General features: G+C 39.0%; 1 protein-coding gene across 1 annotated transcript in view; it reads left to right on the forward strand.

Moving 5' to 3' along the window:
- LOC132816124 (myosin-IIIa-like) overlaps positions 1–20,310 on the forward strand; it is a 161,429-nt gene extending 141,119 nt beyond the window's left edge. Inside the window, exons 5-6 of the mRNA XM_060825584.1 lie at positions 17,482–17,558; positions 20,161–20,310. Of these exons, the coding sequence (XP_060681567.1) occupies positions 17,482–17,558; positions 20,161–20,310 (227 nt within the window). The remainder of the gene's footprint in view (positions 1–17,481; positions 17,559–20,160) is intronic.
- Positions 20,311–20,742: the final 432 nt, after the last annotated feature.

Genomic DNA, 20,742 nt, shown 5'->3' on the forward strand with positions numbered 1-20,742 from the left:
GATGACACACACACACACACACACACACACACACACACACACACACACACACACACACACACACACACACACACACACACACACACACACACACCAACTGATGAGCAGAAGTAGATCCACCTGCAACAACACCAGCCATTCATGTTTTATGCTGAGTGCTAGAGCCCCACTGTTCAAGGATTTTTATGAAGCTTCAAAAGTCAATTTATAAGCTGCATCATCAGCAAGATATGTTAGAAAATAGTTATCTTGGTTTTGGTCTCCAGTCAGTTGAGGTTAAAGAGTATACCATCAATGTGCATTATCTCACCAGGGGAAAACTTGTCAGATGTTAAGTTGCAGCATTGCTGTAATACAAATTGTGAATAATATTGGTACAATGACACACCTCTGTTTGACACCTGCTTTGACAGGGATGAAGCCAATGATGGAGTTATTGTATACTATTTCATGTGGGAGACAGACAATAATTGTGAACTTTGCTGTGCACCTATATTGCTTTAATACGTTTCAAGCGCAGTTAATTTCACTTTTGTGAGATAGAAGAAAGCCATGTGTGAAATGATATCATACCCTTTGATTTTTCTTGAAGTCAACGAGATATGATGATCATGTCAGTTAACCTTCTGGATGGTCAGAAGCAGCACTGGGTCTCTGGAAGGACAGGTTCTGTAATTAGTGACAGCAAGCTAAGAAAGAATACAGATAGAACTTTGCCAGCAGTTGAGAGCAATGCAATGATTGTGATCATCATAAAATTCCAAAGGTCACTTGAATTTCTTCATTGCCCCAGAACATCATGAAATACAGTATGTATCTGAGAGATCAACACGTTCCCTCTCTGTTCCAGTACAATTGTGAAGATACTGTAAGGACCAGAATCTATAATGCTTTCCAGATGGTTGACAGTAATTAGAGTCATAGAGATGTACAGCACGAAAACTGACCCTTTGGTCAAACTCATCCATGCCAACCAGATATTCCAACCCAATCTAGTCCCACCTGCCAGCACCTGGCCCATATCCCTCCAAACCCTTCCTATTCATATACCCATCCAAATGTCTTTCAAATGTTGCAATCGTAGTAGCCTCCACCACTTTCTCTGGCAGCTCATTCCATTCACGTACCACCCTTTGCGTGAAAAGGTTGCCCCTTACGTCTCTTTTATATCTTTCCCCTCTCACCTTAAACCTATGCCCTCTAGTTCTGGACTCCCCCATCCCAGGGAAAAGACTTTGTCTACTTATTCTGTTCATGCCCCTCATAATTTTATAAACCTCTCTCAGGTCACCCTCTCAGCCTCCAATGCTCCAGGGAAAACATTCTTAGCCTATTCAACCTGTCCCTATAGCTCAAATCCTCCAACCCTGACAACATCCTTGTAAATCTTTTCTGAACCCTTTCAAGTTTCACAATATCTTTCTGATAAGAAGGAGACCAGAATTGCATGCAATATTCAAGTTGGTGGAAGTTGGTGACATTCAGTTAGTGTGGAAGTGACTGCACCTTCTAAATAGTTCATTGGTTGTAAAGCATTTAGACATGCTCCTAGGTTGGGAAAAGATGTATAAAAAGGCTAAACTTTTCCTTTCTGGGTAAATGTATAGCAGTGTAGTAGTAAGAGTGGAATTAGAGCTAGGGAGTACTCTAGTTAATAGAAGCCTATAGCCCAGATTGTTACTTCTGTAGTCATTGTGAATCATGTCTTCAGAATATGTCTGTCAGTTGACATTAAAGGAAATGCTTTTTGATTCTTGTAGATAGAATCATTGCCATAACTGAGCATTGTTGCCTAAAATTGTATTGAAAAATGAAAAGAAACTGTAATCCTGCTTCAGCCTTGTTACTGTTCTTGCAGTCTGTAAATAACATATTTTAAAATAAATTAATATGGATCTTACACTAAGTACTGAAACCTATGACTAAAATACACATGTTCGTTATAGACAGAAAGCATTTTAAAAGCATCATTAACAAAGGGGCAATACAACTATAGCAAGATGAGAAAGCCAAACAATGATAGATCATCAGATTGTTTTTAAAAATCTCTGAATTTGATAAGTGTTTGCTTTCACTTGACTGACAAATTACATGCCTGACGGGAATGAATCCATGATGAACATTCAATGACATCATTTTGCTATACAACAGGAATTCAGTCAAAGCCCACGGAAATGCCAGTTAATGGTCCAGAGTTTACACTCTATAATCACAGACTATGTTTAAACGGTTGCTCACAAATTGACTTCTGCATGGTTTCCACAGTCTTAAATATCACTTCATCTTAACCAATAGAACAAACCATACTTTGGTATCCACCATTAACATAGTAGGTTCAGAATAGACACAGTTTATGCTCTTTTGGTCATTTTTGTACAAGATCTGTCTTCAAATTCTGTCTGCTTTGGCTTTCCTCACTTTATCATGTGAGCAGTATCTCAGCTATGAGCTATTGATGACGCACAGATTACATGGGTGGCTGTACATTTGTATTAAATTTCTGGGACACACAATATGGAATTGCAGAGTACTATGCTACAGGAAACATGAATTCAAATTAAAAATGTCATGTGTCAGTGATTTCTCATATCTAGTATTCAGCATTCAGTGTTTTGCAGCATGTATTGTCTGGTATCTCTGTTAGCACCTTTTGTTGCTTATGTTGATATGGCAGATATTTAAACTCAAACGTGACATTCACATCATGAAGAAAATCTACACAGAAAACAAATGTTCTACTAGTTGATGATGCGAGTGTTAAACTAACTCACATACTGTTAAAGCAACAGGAATTTCAATTCAATTATTTATCTATTTATTTATTTAAAAATCTAATTCTGTGATGGCCAAAGGCTAAATTGAAGCAAGCTTTGCAATTAATCATTCGAATCAAACTACAGTGGGTAGAAAGAACAAAATAGTGGTATGTATCACTGGAACAAGCTACACCTAGACCATGCTGGGGTCAGAGTTTTTGAATACAGTGTAACTAGGGAATTAGACAGAGTTTTAAAGTAAACAATGCAGGTGTAAACCATGGAGGCAAGGGATCAAGCATGAAAAGGCACATCATGAGTAGAAATAAGTTAAAAGAACAAAATAGTAATATGTGAAATGAGGGTCAGAGAATGCCAGGAAGAGACAAACAGAAAATAAATCTCAGAATACACCAGTAATCTAGACTAGATGTTGCAAAGATAATAAAATGACAAAATTAAAAATTCAGTGTCTGAATTCTGTGCAACATTCACAACAAAACAAATGAATTAATGCACTCAATGAAGGAAATAAATATAGTCTGATTGCCATTCCAGGCTGATAGGATCGGGTTCTGAATATCAAGGGAGATACGACCTTTAAGAAAAGGAAGAAGCAAGTTAAGGATGGAGATGCAGCACTGTTAATCAAGGTTGACAATTACACAATAGTTAGAGATGATATGGCTTCAGGAAATCTGGATATGGAAATAGTTTGTGCAGATGAGAGGAATATCTGAGGAAATAAATCACTTGTGGCAGTGATCTACAGACCCCTCCCCCAACAGTTATCACAATATGGGGAAAAAAAGCATACAAGAAAACAAAATTGTATGTTTGTGATACATGGTTGGCAACAATCATGGATGATTTTAATCTACATTTAATGTGGAAATATGGATTGGCAATAGTAGCCAGGATGAGGAATTCATTGAATGATTTCTATCTAGTATCTTAGAGCTGTACTTCGGAAACTGAACAGACAGATATCCAAGCATGGAAAATTGAACCAGGAAAAGGCTATTCTACCCATCAAGCCTGCTTCATTCAACATGATCATGACTAAACCTCAATTTCAATCCCAAATGCCTACTCTCCCCCCATACCTTTTAACATCTTTACCTGTAGGAATCTGTCTGTTGCTTTCTTAGATGTATTCAGTGACTTTGTCTTGATAGCCTTTTGTCATATATAATTCTATAGATTTACCAACCTCTGAATAATGATATTTCTCTTCATCTCTGTCCAAGTGGCTCATTGCATTACCTGAGACCTTGTTGTGGAAACCACCTTGACAATGGGAAATATCATTCCTGCATTCAGTCTTCTAGCTCCCTCAGAATTGTATCTGCTTCAGTAAGATTCTCTCTCTTTCTTCCACACTCCAGTGAACATTGACCCAGTCAACCAAATCTCTTCATAAACAACAAAAACAGGGATCAGACTGGTAAACCTTTGCTGCACTCTCTTTATCACAAGTACATCCTTCTTTGGTAATAAGATCCAAACAGTAGGTATGTTCTCACCAAGGCCCTGTGCAGCTGCAGTGAGACTTCCTTGCTTCTCATGCTCTGAATGATGATTTGCTATCTGAATTGTTTGCTCTATCTGCATGCTTTCATTCAGTGACTGGTGTACAAGAACACCCAGATTTGTTGTTACTTCAAATTTCCCAATCTAAATAATACTTCTAAGATAATACTTTTTAAATTATACTCTGCTATTCTGTTTTTCTTACTGAAGTGAACTTGGTATTTTTAATGGGACAGGATTAATTGATGAGTAAATGGAGCCCTAGGTAGCAGTGGGTAAGGATATGGTTAAGTTATACATTACAATGGAAATGTCTGGAATGAGTGGACTGTCTTTTGAGGATAGCTTAGACAGACTAGGCTTTTTTTCCCCTGGAGTATGGAATAGAGGGAAGTGACTTGATTGAAATATGTTAGATCCTGAATGATCTTGACAAGAAGAACATTGAAATGATGTTTCCCTTGTGAGTAAGTACAGCACTGAGGGAGCACAGTTAAAAAATTAGGGATTGTCCTTTCAGGAGAAACACGGGAATAAAGCTTTTCTCTGAGAGGGTTTTGAGAGTTCTGGACATGTGTTGAGGGGCTGAATGGTCTAATTCTGATGTTGTTTCATATGTTTATATGTTGGAATAATCTATTGATAGTCATGCAGAGTGTAATCGTCTTTAAAGTTTCCCCATTGTGTGGATGAGAAGTAGTATTGGGCTATTTTCAAACCTTGTCCTTTCCCATCTTAATTCAATTTGTTGTTTTGAATTCTGTAGCTGCTAACCTCTGAGATGTACCTGCAAGTAACAAAGAGAGAAATTTACAGTTCAGCAAGAGTCTCACAAAAGAATTTCAGAGTTGATCATGTCTGACTCGAGTTGCTCCAGACCACAATTGCATAATGCATGCGATTAACTATATAATTCAAACAGAGAAGGATTTTGCAGTTGTTTTTCTGAACCTGGTGATTGGCTTTACATTGCTGCTTTGTGACTCTGCTCAGCCACATTCTAGTACAAGCAACAAAAAATGTGTCAATAATTAAGAGATCTTCACTGGAAAGTGAATAACATTTCAGCTTCTGAAGCGTGTAAAGCCATTTATTTGGCTGTTTAACAATAGATCTGATATGTATATCCTATTTTAAATCTCAAACAAAAATAAAATATTGCAGGTGCTGTTAGTTTGAAATAAAAACAGAAAGTGCTGGAGACAGTCTGCTGGTTTGGCAGTATCTATGGAGATAGAGATAATGTTCTTGATGAAGGGCTTTTGCCCGAAACGTCGATTTTGCTGCTCCTTGGATGCTGCCTGAACTGCCGTGCTCTTCCAGCACCACTAATCCAGAATCTGGTTTCCAGCATCTGCAGTCATTGTTTTTACCATAATGTTTCCAAGTCCCGTATAATTGTACTTTGGAACAGTTTTCAATCAACCTGAGTAAATACCCCAACAGCCTAATGGATTGTGATGCCAATAAGTGACAAGTTTCAGAAGGCTAGCTTGCATTGAATGAAACTATCTGGGATTAAGTGTATTTGATGTCTTCAGACTAATTGTGAAGTTGTTCAAACAGGTTTCCATAAGTACAAAAGTAATACTGTTTTTAAATGAGGATATAGTCACTGTAGGATCATAAGGTAAGAAATAGAAACAGGAGGAGACCATTTGGTCATCAAGCATGTTCTGCCGTTCAATGTGGTCATGGCTGATCAGGCCGAGGCTTTCACTTCGCTCTCCTGCCAGACCCCATAGCTCTCTGCTTTCTGTTGAACAATGTCAGTACCAACATCAAATTCATTAACACAGGGCATAAATAATTTAGATCCTTCAATCCCTGCAGCACACCACTATTTAGAGTTTACTAACCTCAAAATAATAGCTCTCCTTTTATCATAGCTCTCCTGCTAGTTAGCCAATCCTCTAAGCTAGCATGTTACTCACAACACTGGGAGCTCTTACCTTGTGTACCTTTTACGAGGCACCTTCCCAAATGGATTTGGAAATGAAATACACTACATCTATCTTTTCCTCTTGATACTCCATGTGTATTGCATCCACAAAGAACTGTAATAAATTCATCCTTGTTTCTTTTTTATAAAACTCAGTTGCCTCGACCTGGGCTGGGATGGGGGGCGGTGGTTGGGGGTGTTGGGTGGGTGGGTGGAGAGTGGATTGGATTTTATTATCTCTGTTAGGATTTTAGCACTGCAGACTTAGTCATGGATTCCAGCAAATTCCTAATGATGGATGTTCGACTAACTCGTCTATGGATTCCTGCTCTCTGGATCTCTCCTTTCTTGAAGGAGACTTTATATTGTGGTTTCTAATTTGTTCAAGTATTTCCAGGATCTTGTGTACTTTGAAAGATTACAACTAATGCATGCACTATTTCTGCAGCCACTTCCTTTAAAACTCTGAAATGCAGGCTTTCAATTTGAGGGCACCCATCTGCCTTTTGTCTATTAGTTTTCCGGATACTTCAGTGATAAACATTGTTTTATGTTTCTGCCTCGCTTTTGCCCCTGGATTTTTGTACCTTCAGGGACACTTCTATGAGCGATGCAAAATATTTGTACAAAGTCCCTTCTATTCATGTTTTTCCCACTATTGATCCTTCAATCTCATCATCTGAGGGATCAATGTTTAGTTTAGTGACTCTCTTCCTTTTTGTATACTGTTATATGTCTGTTTTAATGTTCTTCATTAGTTTATGGATTTTAATTTATAGAGTCACAGAGATGTACAGCATGGAAACAGACGCTTCGGTCCAACCTGTCCATGCCGACTAGATATCCCAACCCAATTGAGTCCCACCTGCCAGCACCGGGCCCATATCCCTCCGAACCCTTCCTATTCATATACCCATCCAAATGCCTCTTAAATGTTTCAATTGTACCAGCCTCCACAACATCCTCTGGCAGCTCATTCCATACATGTACCACCCTCTGTGTGAAAAAGTTGTCCCTTAGGTCTCTTTTATATCTTTCCCCTCTCACCCTAAACCTATGCCCTCTAGTTATGGATTCCCCGAACCCAGGGAAAATACTTTGTCTATTTACCCTATCCATGCCCCTCATAGTTTTGTAAACTTCTATAAGTCTCCGACGCTCCAGAGAAACAGTCCCAGCCTGTTCAGCCTCTCTCTATAACTCAAATCCTCCAACCCCAGTAACATCCTTGTAAATCTTTTCTGAACCCTTTCAAGTTTCACAACATCTTTCCAATAGGAAGGAGACCAGAACTGCATGCAATATTCCAACAGTGACCTAACTAATGTCCTGTACAGCCGCAACATGACCTCCCAACTCCTGTACTCAATACTCTGACCAATAAAGGAAAGCATACTAAATGCCGTCTTCACTATCCTATCTACCTGCAACTCCACTTTTAAGGAGCTATGAACCTGCACTCCAAGGTCTCTTTGTTCAGCAACTCTCCCTAGGACCTTACCATTAAGTATATAAGTCCTGCTGTGATTTGCTCTCCCAAAATGCAGCACCTCGCATTTATCGAAATTAAACTCCATCTGCCACTTCTCAATCCATTGGCCCATCTGGTCAAGAGACTATTGTAATATGAGGTAACCCTCTTCACTGTCCACTACACCTCCAATTTTGGTGTCATCTGCAAACTTACTAACTGTATCTCTTATGCTCGCATCCAAACCATTTATGTAAATAACAAAAATTTCTCACGCCATATTTTCCTTTTAGCCATTCTTTGATGTTCATTCAAATTTTCCAGTCTTTGACTTACTCATTTGTATTTTTTTTTAGTTAGATTCTATCCTACGCTTTCCAAAGAAATACCAGAAGAATGGAAAATGGCAGTAAAAATGCCTTTTTGAGTTCAATTCTTTTGTGTTCCAATGTTTAATTGCATTTAACCAATCATGTCTGTTAAAAAATATGAAGAACTCGCAGAACTCATCTGACAGTCAGTATGAATTTGATAGGCTACAATGAGATTACTGTGTTATGATATAATAAACATGCTTTACATTTACACCTATAATTTGTATTGACTTTGCATCAGAATAGATTTTGGTGATTTCTTTAAGAACTAGGCAATGTCAATGTGTTCAGATTGGAGAATTACAATAATCATTTAGCAGCAAGCATATTTCCTGTAAAGTTCAGGTTCTTAATATACATCTCGGCTCCATTCTGGTACTCCTTAGTAAACCCGAAAACACAGGGAGTTCCAACATATCTATATGAAAATGCTTTTTACTACAACTTATTTAGTCACTTACACATTTTTATTTGTGACTACATTTGTAGTTAATGTGCAACCTTTATATGAAAGGAACATCACCATTTCTTCTGAAAATCCTCACAACTATTTGTAATATTTGCAACTATTAGAAGTCTAGTGGAAAAAAAAGCAAAAAGGTACAAAAATGTGAATTTAAATTCATGGTGGTTGTGCCAAAGTTCTGCTTCACGATTTGCATGAAACATTTTGACAAATTATTACTAGATAATGTAAGATTGTCATTATGAAACAATTCAGAAAGACTTTTCAATTTGTCATTTTTCTTAAGTTTTGCTTCGATGATATTTTGGTAGAATGACATTTACTTTATTCAAGAAAATCTTTTTATCTTCTTAATTATACTATATTTGTATTCAGTCTCTACTATAATCCCCATTTTCTAGCCACTGACTTCATTCCCCTTCCTGACTACTATCCTGAGACAGAACCAAATCTTTGTTGTCCTTGATAATGAACCGAACTTTGAATTATTTATCCTTTCCATCATAAAGTCCTCCTAGCTCTACTAATGTAACATTATCCACATTCACCCAATCTCAGCTCATCTGCTGATGAAAGGCTCATTTATGCAACTACAATCCACTATCCTAATGCTCTCCCCGCTTAGCCGTTTGTAAATTTCAGCGCATCCAAAACATTACTACCTTTAAGCCAACTCAAACCAATTCAGCCATCATCCCTATGCTCACTGAAGATCATGAAATGCATCAATTTTAAAATTCCTAACTTCATTTTCAAATCCCTCCTTGATGCTTGCCTTCACTATCAATTCAACCTATTTCTCCACCCACACCCAAAGGACCTGCACTGGAATTCTTGCTTTCTTGAATCTGGACAGACACGCACTCAGTGCTCTGATGAAGGGAGTTCCAAGATTTTGACTCAATATATTGAAGGTTTGGCAATATGGGTCCAAATTAGGATGGCTTGTGACTTAGAAGGGAACCTAAAAATGGCAGTATTCCCATGTTTCTGTTGCTTTTGTCCTTCAAGGTTGTTGAGGTCATGTAACTGCTTCGCTAGTTAATTTCTTTGGTGTAGACAATTATTCCTGGACAGGAAAATGAAAGAAAATATTCTTTTCTCCATATTTAAGAAGATGATCTACAAAAGTCAATAATGTGATCTTTAAGGCAAGTTAAATATGCCTTCTCTTTCAAACTGAATATGAAAAAGCCTTTTCTCCTCAAACCCTAAGAGACACTCAACAGGTCCCACAGTATCTGTGGTGAAAAAAACACACTTAACCATTTTGAGTCCAATATGACTCTTCCTTGGAAGAGGATCTATAAAACCAGTTCTCCAAATCAAACTCAAAGGATTGGACTTTCCCTCGAGAAGAGAGGAAACAAGAATCAGCACTCTACATTTTAAAATTAAATTAACCACTTGCTAATCCAACTTTGTGAATTCCAAATTAAAACAGAGAATATTCCTGAATGTAATGTCATTTTAGTGATCATTCTAGCTCCTAATATAATTATGATGCATAGAGGTAGTAAGCATTAAACTTCAACATCTTCCAATGAACTGGAATTAATTTTTAACCTCCTTCTGTTTAAGTCTTAGATTCTGTTGATTGTTTTGAATGTCTTTTCTTAAGCAGAATGAGATATATAACGTGGGAATTAACTGGGAGGAGGTACAGAGGAAAGTTGTGTAAAGGAACAGGAATGCCATTAAGCTTAAATAGTAATATCATGAGTAAGAATGCCTGGATTACTGAGAACAGTAACAATAAAAGGAATAATTTTTGAACGACTTCAGTTCTGGAAATTTTTGATTAATGTTTCTGAATCTGGTGTCATTAAGGACTTAGGGAAAACATATCAAAGTTTGCAAATGTTTTCTTTTAAATATGTCACCAAAAAGTATTATTTTTCTCCACAATCTGTCTTGCATGTTGGAATACAGACTTAGTCCAGCAAGTTCATGTTTAAGTTTACCTCGGTTTCACGCATTGTTTAATGAACCCAACTCTCCAGAGAATCCACCTGCTATTTGCTACTCCCATGAGAATTCAGACTCCGTGCATGTTCCCTGTTTTGGAAAATCACCACAACTGTGCCCTTAGAGCAGTCAGTTGATTATTTGCTTTAAATAATATGTTGCGGCACAATCTAATGCAGTATCACTTGAAGACGTCATTCGTTGTTTTAAGACATATATGCATGCTCAGTCCAACTGGACGGTTGGAAGCAATTCTGCATTCATCTTGGGTGTTAGTGAAGAAAGTGAAAACTTTTGTGGCTATATATTGTCCATGATGTGGTGGAACTTATCAGATCATTGGAGTAACCACTGAAGGGCAAGTATCTGCAGGTAGGTTGGAAAAATCCAAGTGGGAAGTATTTTCCATGGAGAAATTTTGAAGAGTGTGGAAAGCTCTCTTACTTCATAATTGCAGGAATTCCATTTTATTTGTGTATGTGGCCATGTTTATGATTTGTTAGATAACAACTTGATTGCATTTTTCCATACACGATATAGGAAATCATGCAGGACGAAAAAGACGGTGAAGCTTAACAGTGTTTTGCAGCAAATGTAATACATGTTATAAAATATTCTTCTCCCAATAGCAATGTGAGAATTTGTCTGGAAATCTCGGTTTCGCTTGGGGAGTGAAGCATAGGAGGACTAACAAAATGTTTTCTATCAAAGTGGTATCACATGCTGTGACATGATGTTGTATTTCCATAGGACTTACCTTAATGCACTGTGCTTGATGAACCTTTTTCACTTTTTGACAAACAATTTGCTTTATGGAAGCCCTTTCATGAAGGCTGACCTGCTGATGAAATCTGCTCATTTCTTACCACCACAATATTGTGACGGAAGGAGAGGGCTGTGGTCAAAACTAAACAAAAATCTATCATACAAGTAGTAAGGGAAGTTTAGGCTAACTCTTAAAAATGAACTTTACGATATCCTGATATGGTGTGTGCATACCAACTTCTAAAAAGAAATCAAGTATTTTTCTCTTCTTTAGAGAGTTTGTTACTTTGCACATACCTAGAATATTAGGGATGATGTGCCTGACTAGCATTAATTACCCATCACTAATTGTTCAGAAGGAGGAGGGTGGCAGTGTCCTTCTTGAATTAGCTGGGTGACATGTTTCAATTCATAATTACAGATCAATCACATTTATGGTGTCTGGAAACATGTACAGGCCAGACTGAGTAACGGTGGCAGGTTACCTTCCCAAAAAGGACATGAGTAAAGTAGATGGGTTTTTCAAACAAATTAACAGTTTCGTGTTTATCTTGACTGAACCTAATTTCTTGAACTGAATTCAAATTCTCAAACTTGAAATTAAGATTTGAACTCCCCTTCTTTGGATTATAAATCCAGTAACATAACCATGATATCCGTGCTGGATGCCATCCCTAAATGTCTCCTCCGAACCGTGCTGATGCTGCTCTTCAGTCAACTAAAACCTCGCTATTCATTTCCCCTTCTGTGCAAAATCTATTGCCCTTTTTACACAGTATCCAAAATATCTCAATTCTTGTGCAGTCACTAGAGTGATTAAATATAGATTTTATTTTTACTGCGAAGCAATCTATTGAGTGCATTTTATTTGAAATCCAGATTCCACTCTAATCATGTCAACTGTTTGCTGTAAATGGCACAAATCGAATGACCTCAGCTGTACATTAAGTGGCATGTCAAAAATGATCTGCTTTCCGTTTTACTTGATAGGCATCCTAATGTCAAAACTGGATGATGCTCAGCTGGAAAGTACTACAAAGCAAAACACATTGTTTTGTAAAGAAAGTTCAGTATTAAGATCATCAGATTATATGTTACAGCCCCAAAAGGGATATGATTGAAGTAGATTTGTTACTGTCATACAGTCAGTTATAGATGGCGATGGTCAATGTAGTGCAATTATACCCATCTCCAGAACGTTCAATGTCAAATATTTAGGCTCACCCATGCTTTTGTGCCAAAAGCAGAAGAGAAACCTAATAATGCCTTCATGCAAGCTCTAAATCAAAAATGAAAATAATATTAGCTGGAATGATGCCAGGGCCCACCATGACTTTAGGAGTTCAAATGTTACAAGTATTCTTCATAAAAGTTGGATTAGGTCTGATAAAACATCAAGTAGGCACTTAGAGGAAATGCTTGTGGTTTTGGACAGCGCTAATTTGCTGTATAGTTCTTGGATGTTGGGTTTATTTAGCCTTAGGGAGCAGTATGGTGTTTAATTTAGATAAATGTGAGGGGTTGCACTTTGGTAAGGCAAACCAAGGGCAGGACTTACCGGATTAATGGTAGGGTCCAGGGGAATGTTGCCGAAAAAAAGAGACTTAGAAGTGCAGGTTCATAGTTCCTTGAAAATGGGGTCACAGGTAGACAGGATAGTGAAAAAGATGTTTGGCACGCTTGCCTTCATTGGTTAGATCATTGAAGAGCTGAAAAGGGCTCTGGCCTGAAACGTCGAATTTCCTGTTCCTTGGATGCTGCCTAACCTGCTGTGCTTTAACCAGCAGCACATTTTCAGCTCTGATCTCCAGCATCTGCAGACCTCACTTTTTACTCGTAGATCATTGAAGATCGGAGTTGAGATTTCATATTATGTTTGTACAGGACATTGGTTAAGCCACTATTAGAATACCACATTCAATTCTGGTATCCCTGTCATAGGAAGGATGTTGTGAAACTTGAAAGGATTCAGAAAAGATTTACAAGGGCAATGCCAGGATTGAAGCGTTTGAGCTATGGGGAGATGCTGAATAAGCTGGGGCATCTTTTTCCCTGGAGCATCGCAAGCTGAGGAGTGACCTTATAGAGGTTTATGTAGTTGTGAGAGGCATGGATAGAGTGAATATCCAAGATCTTTTTCTGAGTGTAGGGGTTTCTAAAACTACAGGACATAGGTTTAAGGTGAGAGGGCAAAGATTTATAAAGGACCTAAAGGCTAACTTTTTCACACAGACGTTGGTATGTACATGGAATGAGCTGCCAGATGAAGTGTTGAGGGCGGGTACAATTACAACATTTAAAAGGCATCTGCATGGGTATATGAATAGGAAGGGTTTAGAGAGATATGGACCAAGTGCTGACAAATGGGAGTAGGTCAGATTGGGATGTCTTGTCAGCACAGTCGAGTTGGACTGGAGGGTCTGATTCTGTCCTGTTTGAATCTATGACTCTAAGTGAAAGAAGCCTGTGGAAATTTTGGACAGAATTGTGGAGAATTGGACAGAAACAGCCTGAGTGATATCGACTGTCATGAGGTTTGTGGTGGAATTTGACAAGCAATCTGGTAAGGCCTATCCTGACATCAGGAGGACCTTGCTGCTTTTTTTTCTTACTTTTCATAAGCTGTGAGGTGAGTTTCTCACTAGACAGCAGCAAGTTACTAATTAAAGAGATGTTTGCGTGTTAAACATTTGTTGGTAGCCCAGTGAGCTAATAATATTGTGTTTACTTAACATCATTAATATTCATCTTGCTATCTTACCAACCTCACCAAACAGGTTAAATGTAAAGAAAACTCACCATAGAAGCCAGAGCAGGCAGATTCATCTTCCTGCTTGTAGCATTAAACTGGTACCAACATGTCATGAGCACTGGGCCCAGTCACATCATGTCCATCCGATATGTAGTGCCTCTAAGCATCCTCACAACTTCAATCCATTTAAAAGATACTTTTACATTTCAATGCCACACCTCCAGCTGCACAGGTACTTATCAGGGACACAGTGCACTCAGGGACATGCATCTGGCTCATTGGACGAGACCAGGCTGTATCTCTGAGCCCTTTGATAACTATCATCGTGGACTCCCAGTGCCAGCCTACCTGGACACTCTTGGCATCCCTGCTTTGCCTTTTTATGCAGTTCACCCTCTTCCATTGATACTGGCTCATGTTACTTCTTTCTTGCTTTACTGTTTATTGCAAACACAGAGGAAGGAATTAAAAACAGACAGTGCTGGAGAAATGCAGCAGCTCAGGCAGAATCTGTAGTGAGAGGAAAACAGGGTTAATGTCTCAAATCCAATATGGCTTCTCCAGAACTTTTCTCACAAAGTCAGGATACTTGTCAGGTTGTGGACAAGCCTCAGTCAAGTAATGGGAAACTGTGTTTGCTCCAGGAGTCTCCTGACAGTAAGTCAATAGCAGGCTCCAGAATCAGCCGAGAGGCTCCGAAATGGTCATTCAATCACTCAGGGCTGATCTCTACATAAGGGGTGGAGGGGAGCAGCAGAATGTCAGAACTCACCATCCTTCCAGGGTCTTTCAGCCCTACTGGGGGTAAGTTTTCCACTGAGAATGAAAGAAACGGGCTTTTCCAGGGGAGTAAAGTGGGTGGCACACCTGGTATTTTTGGTGAGCAGGCACTACAGAGACCATAAGGAGTTAGTGGTATGATGAGTGACGGCAAGTAAGGGAAGATATTGTAGGTATTACTGACAGCGTTAGAGCTTGAGCTTTGGTGGGAGGTGGGTACAGTACCAGAGAGAGAGAACGAGTGTGAGATATTGGAAAGAAGGTGCTACTGGCAGACTGAGAGAATGACATTGACCTTCTTTCCAGACTGCTGTGCATTCCTTCAGATAACTGTGGGTGCTTTAACTGTGGCTGGAATGGTCTGGAGTTTCGCCCTTCACCGTGGCTCCTGGTGCTACCTTTCCACAATTTGGTCCAACAGGAGCTCCAGGTCCCTGTCTGCAAAGTGGGTTGACTGTTTCCCCCTGTAAACCATGTCAGGGCAAATGGCAGGAACCATGCAGGGCAGCTCTGAGCTGACAGTTGTCCAGGTGCTCAACAGGTTTTTAAAGATTGCGCAGGTGAAAGGGATGCCGGTAAGTACCAGGATATCCGGAGAGTGACGCGTTGTTCTGGGAGTGTTGTGGTAAGGTGGGGACAGAATCAGATATGAGTGATGCCATGGAACAAGGTAGGGAGCCTATGAGCTGTCTCTGGTAAGCTATGTCTAGAAAACTCACTAGACCTTACAGCAGAAATCCCTCCATAAAACCTGTCACTGCTCAGACTTAGCCAAGGGAATGCAAAATCCAGTCTTTTATCTCTGTAGTTGTTGATGTTGTCACTTCTGGAGCATTATTTTCTTAAACATTACGAAAAGGACACTAGAAGTTGGAGCTTTTCATCATGCACTCACCTTGCACTCATCAAAACAAACAGGCTTGAGAAAAGATTATTCTGGATGGCAACAATACAAATAGCAAACGTAACTTCACACTGCAATGGAAAATTGCTTTTTCCCTTTGATTGTAGTTAAAAATAGAACATAGTTTCCTCCATTGTCAAATGTTATCAGAATGTTCTGTCTTGAAGCTAAAGCATAAGAATTGACTTTGTACTCACATTAACTACACGACTAACATTAGAAATTGCCTCCATTGATGATAATTCACTTCCCTCACATGTTAGATTCATTGCTATAGAATTGTACAGTGCAAAGGAGAATGTGCAGCCCATCCTGCCTGTACTAGCACTTAAATAGTGCGATCCCAAATTGTTCCCTCTTATATGTAAACTTCTCCAATAATACCATCAACACTCAACAGAAGAGCAGTGGACGGTGATCTATATGAACTTCAGTAAGGCGTTCGACGAGGTTCCCCATGGGAGACTGGTTAGCAAGCTTTGATCTCATGGAATACAGGGAGAACTAGCCATTTGGGTACAGAACTGGCTCAAAGGTAAAAGACAGAAGGTGGTGCTGGAGCCTTGTTTTTCAGGCTGGAGGCCTGTGACCAGTGGTGTGCCACGAGCATCCGTGCTGAATCCACTACTTTTCATCCTTTATATAAATGATTTGGATGTGAACATAGGAGGGATAGTTAGTAAGTTTGCAGATGACACCAAAAATGGAGGTGTAGAGGACAGCGAAGAAGATTATCTCAGATTACAATAAGATCTTGATCAGATGGGCCAATGGGTTGAGGAGTGGCAGATGGAGTTTAATTTCAATAAATACGAGGTGCTGCATTTTGGGAAAGCAAATTAGAGCAGGAGTTATATACTTAATGGAAAGATCCTCAGGAGTGTTGCTGAACCTGGAGTGCAGGTTCATAGTTTCTTGAAAGTAGAGTCACAGGTAGACAGGATAGTGAAGAAGGCATTTGGCATTCAGTTATTGGTCAGAGTATTGAATATAGGAGTTGGGAGATTATGTTGTGGCTGTATAGTACATTGGTTAGGCCACTGTTAGAATATTGTGTGCAATTCTGGTCTCCTTCCTATCAGAAGGATATTGTGAAACTTGAAAGAGTTCAGAAAAGATTTACAAGGATGTTGCCAGAGTTGGAGGATTTGAGCTATAGAGAGAGGCTGAACAGGCTGAGGCTGTTTTCCCTGGAGCGTCGGAGGGGTGACCTTTTAGAGATTTATAAAATCATGAGGGACATGGATAGAATAAATAGACAAAGTCTTTTCCCTGAGGTGGGGGAGTCCAGAACTGGAGGGTTTAGGGTGAGAGGGGAAAGATATTAAACAGATCTAAGGGGCAACTTTTTCGTGCAGAGGATGGTGCGTGTATACAATGAGCTGCCAGAGGAAGTGGTGGAGGCTGGTACAATTGCAACATTTAAAAGGCATCTGGATGGTTATATGAATAGGAAGGGTTTGGAGGATATGGGCCAAGTGTTGGCAAATGGGACTAGATTGGGTTGGGATATCTGGCCGGCATGGACGAGTTGGACTGAAGGATCTGTTTCCGTGCTGTACATCTCTGTGACTCTATGACTATAACTGTACAGGACAAAAATGATTTTAAAATTCATCACAATTTTTCTTTAACTGTTTGATTTTCTTTTAAAAAGTTGCTAAAACTCTTTCTTGTAACAGTGATACAAGGTGCAGTCAATCTGAGGAATGCTGTCGGGCTATATGTCAGCTTCACTTCATGATAATATTGGTCTAATTCCTGTACTAGGTGTTTCAGCTCAGTTAACTAGCACTCGCCTGCGTTGCAACACATCTGTTGGAACCCCCTTCTGGATGGCCCCAGAGGTATGTACGAAAACTCAAAGGACAGCCCCTAATTGCATCATTACCCAACCCTTGAGTGCTGGTTTCTGTGCATTAATATTTGTTCTTTCTTACTGTATTGTTACATTCACAGCTTTTCACTGTAATCACCTTCAAAAATGTATTACTGTTTATATATATTTGAATAATGAACAAAATGCATCAGTTGACAATGTAATGTAGAGAGTCAAATTAGTTAGTTTGTGTTAGAGAAAATTAATGTAAGAACCAAAAGTGTATTCCAGGTGTCCTTTCATCCAGGCTTTTGGTTACGCAGTCTGACGTTTTGTTAGCTCTCAACCTTCTCTCTTTACTAGTGACTTTAGATGGAGTGCTGAGGATTTATTTGTGAGACAAACTGAAGCAGTGTACCCAGACACAAATAAAATCAGATTATCACACAGTTTCATGCCAAACCAGATTTCAATCACATCTGTTGTGAGATATACTTTGTCACATTTCACGTTATTGGCTCAAGGAGAGGGAGAAAAATATCTTACTTGAATCTACATTGCATAATATAAGCACCAATTGCTAGTCCTACCATAAAACTAACTACTTCACTAAATAGAAGTCTATTTAGAATATCGCAGATAGGGCATCATTCAAATGTCCCTAATGTTTTGACTTAATAGACTTCTCACAATGTTGGCTGGTGACATCACCTCAATGTCTACCATGCACATCATTAAGTCACAGACAAAAACATTTTGCATTCTACATTTCCCTTGCAAACCTGAAATTTACAACATGTCATTTTGTTGGTCAGTAGTCAACCATGATCATCAAAAGTATAAAAGAGCAATTTAGAATTCCTTTATATGTGCTCTTCCCGAAGGCAGGTCCTCGGTTCATTGTCTGCTGAGGTTTCATCCTGAGCTGTTTTCTTTGCCCATTTTTTATTGGTGATTCATCAACACTTCCAATCTTAGAGACAGGACAGAGAAGCAGGTCCCAAGTGTTCCTCAGCTAGAATTAGAATCAAATCTCTGCTGTTTATTTTATTTGGGACCACATACTAACTATCTAGCCAAATGAAGCACAGAATTAAGGTAGGAGAAGGTTGATGTTCATGTGGTAAAAACAATGACTGCAGATGCTGGAAACCAGATTCTGTATCAGTGGTGCTGGAAGAGCACAGCAGTTCAGGCAGCATCCAACAAGCAGCGAAATCGACGTTTCGGGCAAAAGGCCTTCATCAGGAAGGGCTTTTGCCCGAAACGTCGATTTCGGTGGTGTTCATGTGTTGATATTAATAATGAATCTGTTAAAACATTTGTGTGCATTTTTTCCTTAGTGAGTGTAATAAAGGTAGTAGCTGAAAATGTGTTGTTGGAAAAGTGCAGCAGGTCAGGCAGCAGCCAAGGAGCAGGAGAATCGACATTTTGGACATGAGCCCTTCTTCAGGGAGAAGGGCTCATGCCCGAAACGTCGATTCTCCTGCTCCTTGGATGCTGCCTGACCTGCTGCGCTTTTCCAGCAACACATTTTCAGCTCTGATCTCCAGCATCTGCAGTCCTCACTTTCTCCTAATAAAGGTAGTAGCGTAGTTAAAGCTTCATGCTTTCATTAAATCTATTGTTAAAACATGCTAATATGTCTTTTATTAATATCGCATAGCACAGTTTCAATAAGAATTCCAGTTGGGTGCAAATCCTTTTATTTTCCTAATAATTGAAACAAAGTACTGTGGATGCTGGAGCTCTGAAACAACAATAGAAAGTGCGAGAAAAACTCAGCCTGTCTGGAAGCATCTGTGGAGAGAAAAACAGTAACCCTTCTTTCTTTCACTTAGTTACACTTTATTTTAGAATGCAAAACAAAGTAAAATGCATAAGTATAGAGAGAATGTTATGTTCTTTAGTTATAGTAAGCCAAATCTATTAGCTAAAGGCCATGATATTTTATATAAGTCAGTGTTAATCTAATTGGAAACCAGAGCTAAAATTACCTTCATTTGTAATACATACAAATGAATGCAACTGGGACTGTTAAACAGTACAACACAGTTGAAATCAATAGGACTGGAAATCTTGCAGAAAAGACCTACCAATGCCACTCACACAGCCATAATAATAAACATGTAGGGAAGTCAGGAATAATAACAAAAAATGCTGGAGAAACTAAGCAGGACTGGCAGCATTTGTGGAGAGAGAAACAGAGTGAATGTCTTACAGGGTGTGGTTTCAGAACCTTCAGTTTGGTCTTTGGATTTGAATCATTTCCTCTGTTTCTTTCTCCATAGATGTTGCCAAACCTGTTAAGGTTTTCAAACTTTTTCATATTTTGTTTCAGATTTCCAGTATCCACAGGATTTTGCTTACATAAGAGAAGTCAGGAAGTTCCACAGTGAAGTTTGCTCAGAGGGACTGAAGTCAAGAAATGCACAGAAAAACATGTCCACTCAATATTGTCAAGCCAGACAATTCAATTTATTTTGACAATATGTTGTGAGAGTCATGTGCAGTTGAGATTTTCTGAAATATCATAAATGTATTAAGATTAATATTCCTTTCTTAATGATAGCATCGCTACCAATACTTGCTGGTAACAAAGGCTTTATATTGGATTTCCTGACGATCAGGTAATAGCATGTGAACAACAGCTGGATTCCAGTTACGATGTACGATGTGATGTTTGGTCTTTGGGCATAACAGCCATTGAACTTGCAGATGGTAACCCACCACTAACAGATCTACATCCAATGAGGGCACTCTTCAAGATACCCAGGTAATTCAATTTTGTGTGCACTGAGGTTGGTTTAACCTTTAAAATCATATCCTTGTTTTACAGCCTTTTTTAGAAACATACACTGCTGCCACTTACATGTCTTACAAGTTTGTAGTTGAAAGTTTAATGCATCCATTCCTTGCCACAGTATCATTCATATTGACAGAAGCACAGTACTGTAAAGAGTGATTATTAGATCAGTCTCAGATTAACTTTCTTCTTCTTCTCACACTCTCTTTCATTCTCTCTCGCTGCCAGATATTCGAATGACCTAAATAATAGCAAAGCATTTGGTCAGAAATCAAACCAAAATGCTGGCGAAACTCAATAAACATGGCTAATGAGTTTCTCCACTGCTTTATAGCTTAATCCAAAAGACTTTGTGGAAACTCAGCCCAACTAACAATGGATGTTAATTGGAAACCTCATTCAGCTG

Source organism: Hemiscyllium ocellatum, chromosome 5 (assembly GCF_020745735.1).
Source record: "Hemiscyllium ocellatum isolate sHemOce1 chromosome 5, sHemOce1.pat.X.cur, whole genome shotgun sequence".
Taxonomy (NCBI): domain Eukaryota; kingdom Metazoa; phylum Chordata; class Chondrichthyes; order Orectolobiformes; family Hemiscylliidae; genus Hemiscyllium; species Hemiscyllium ocellatum.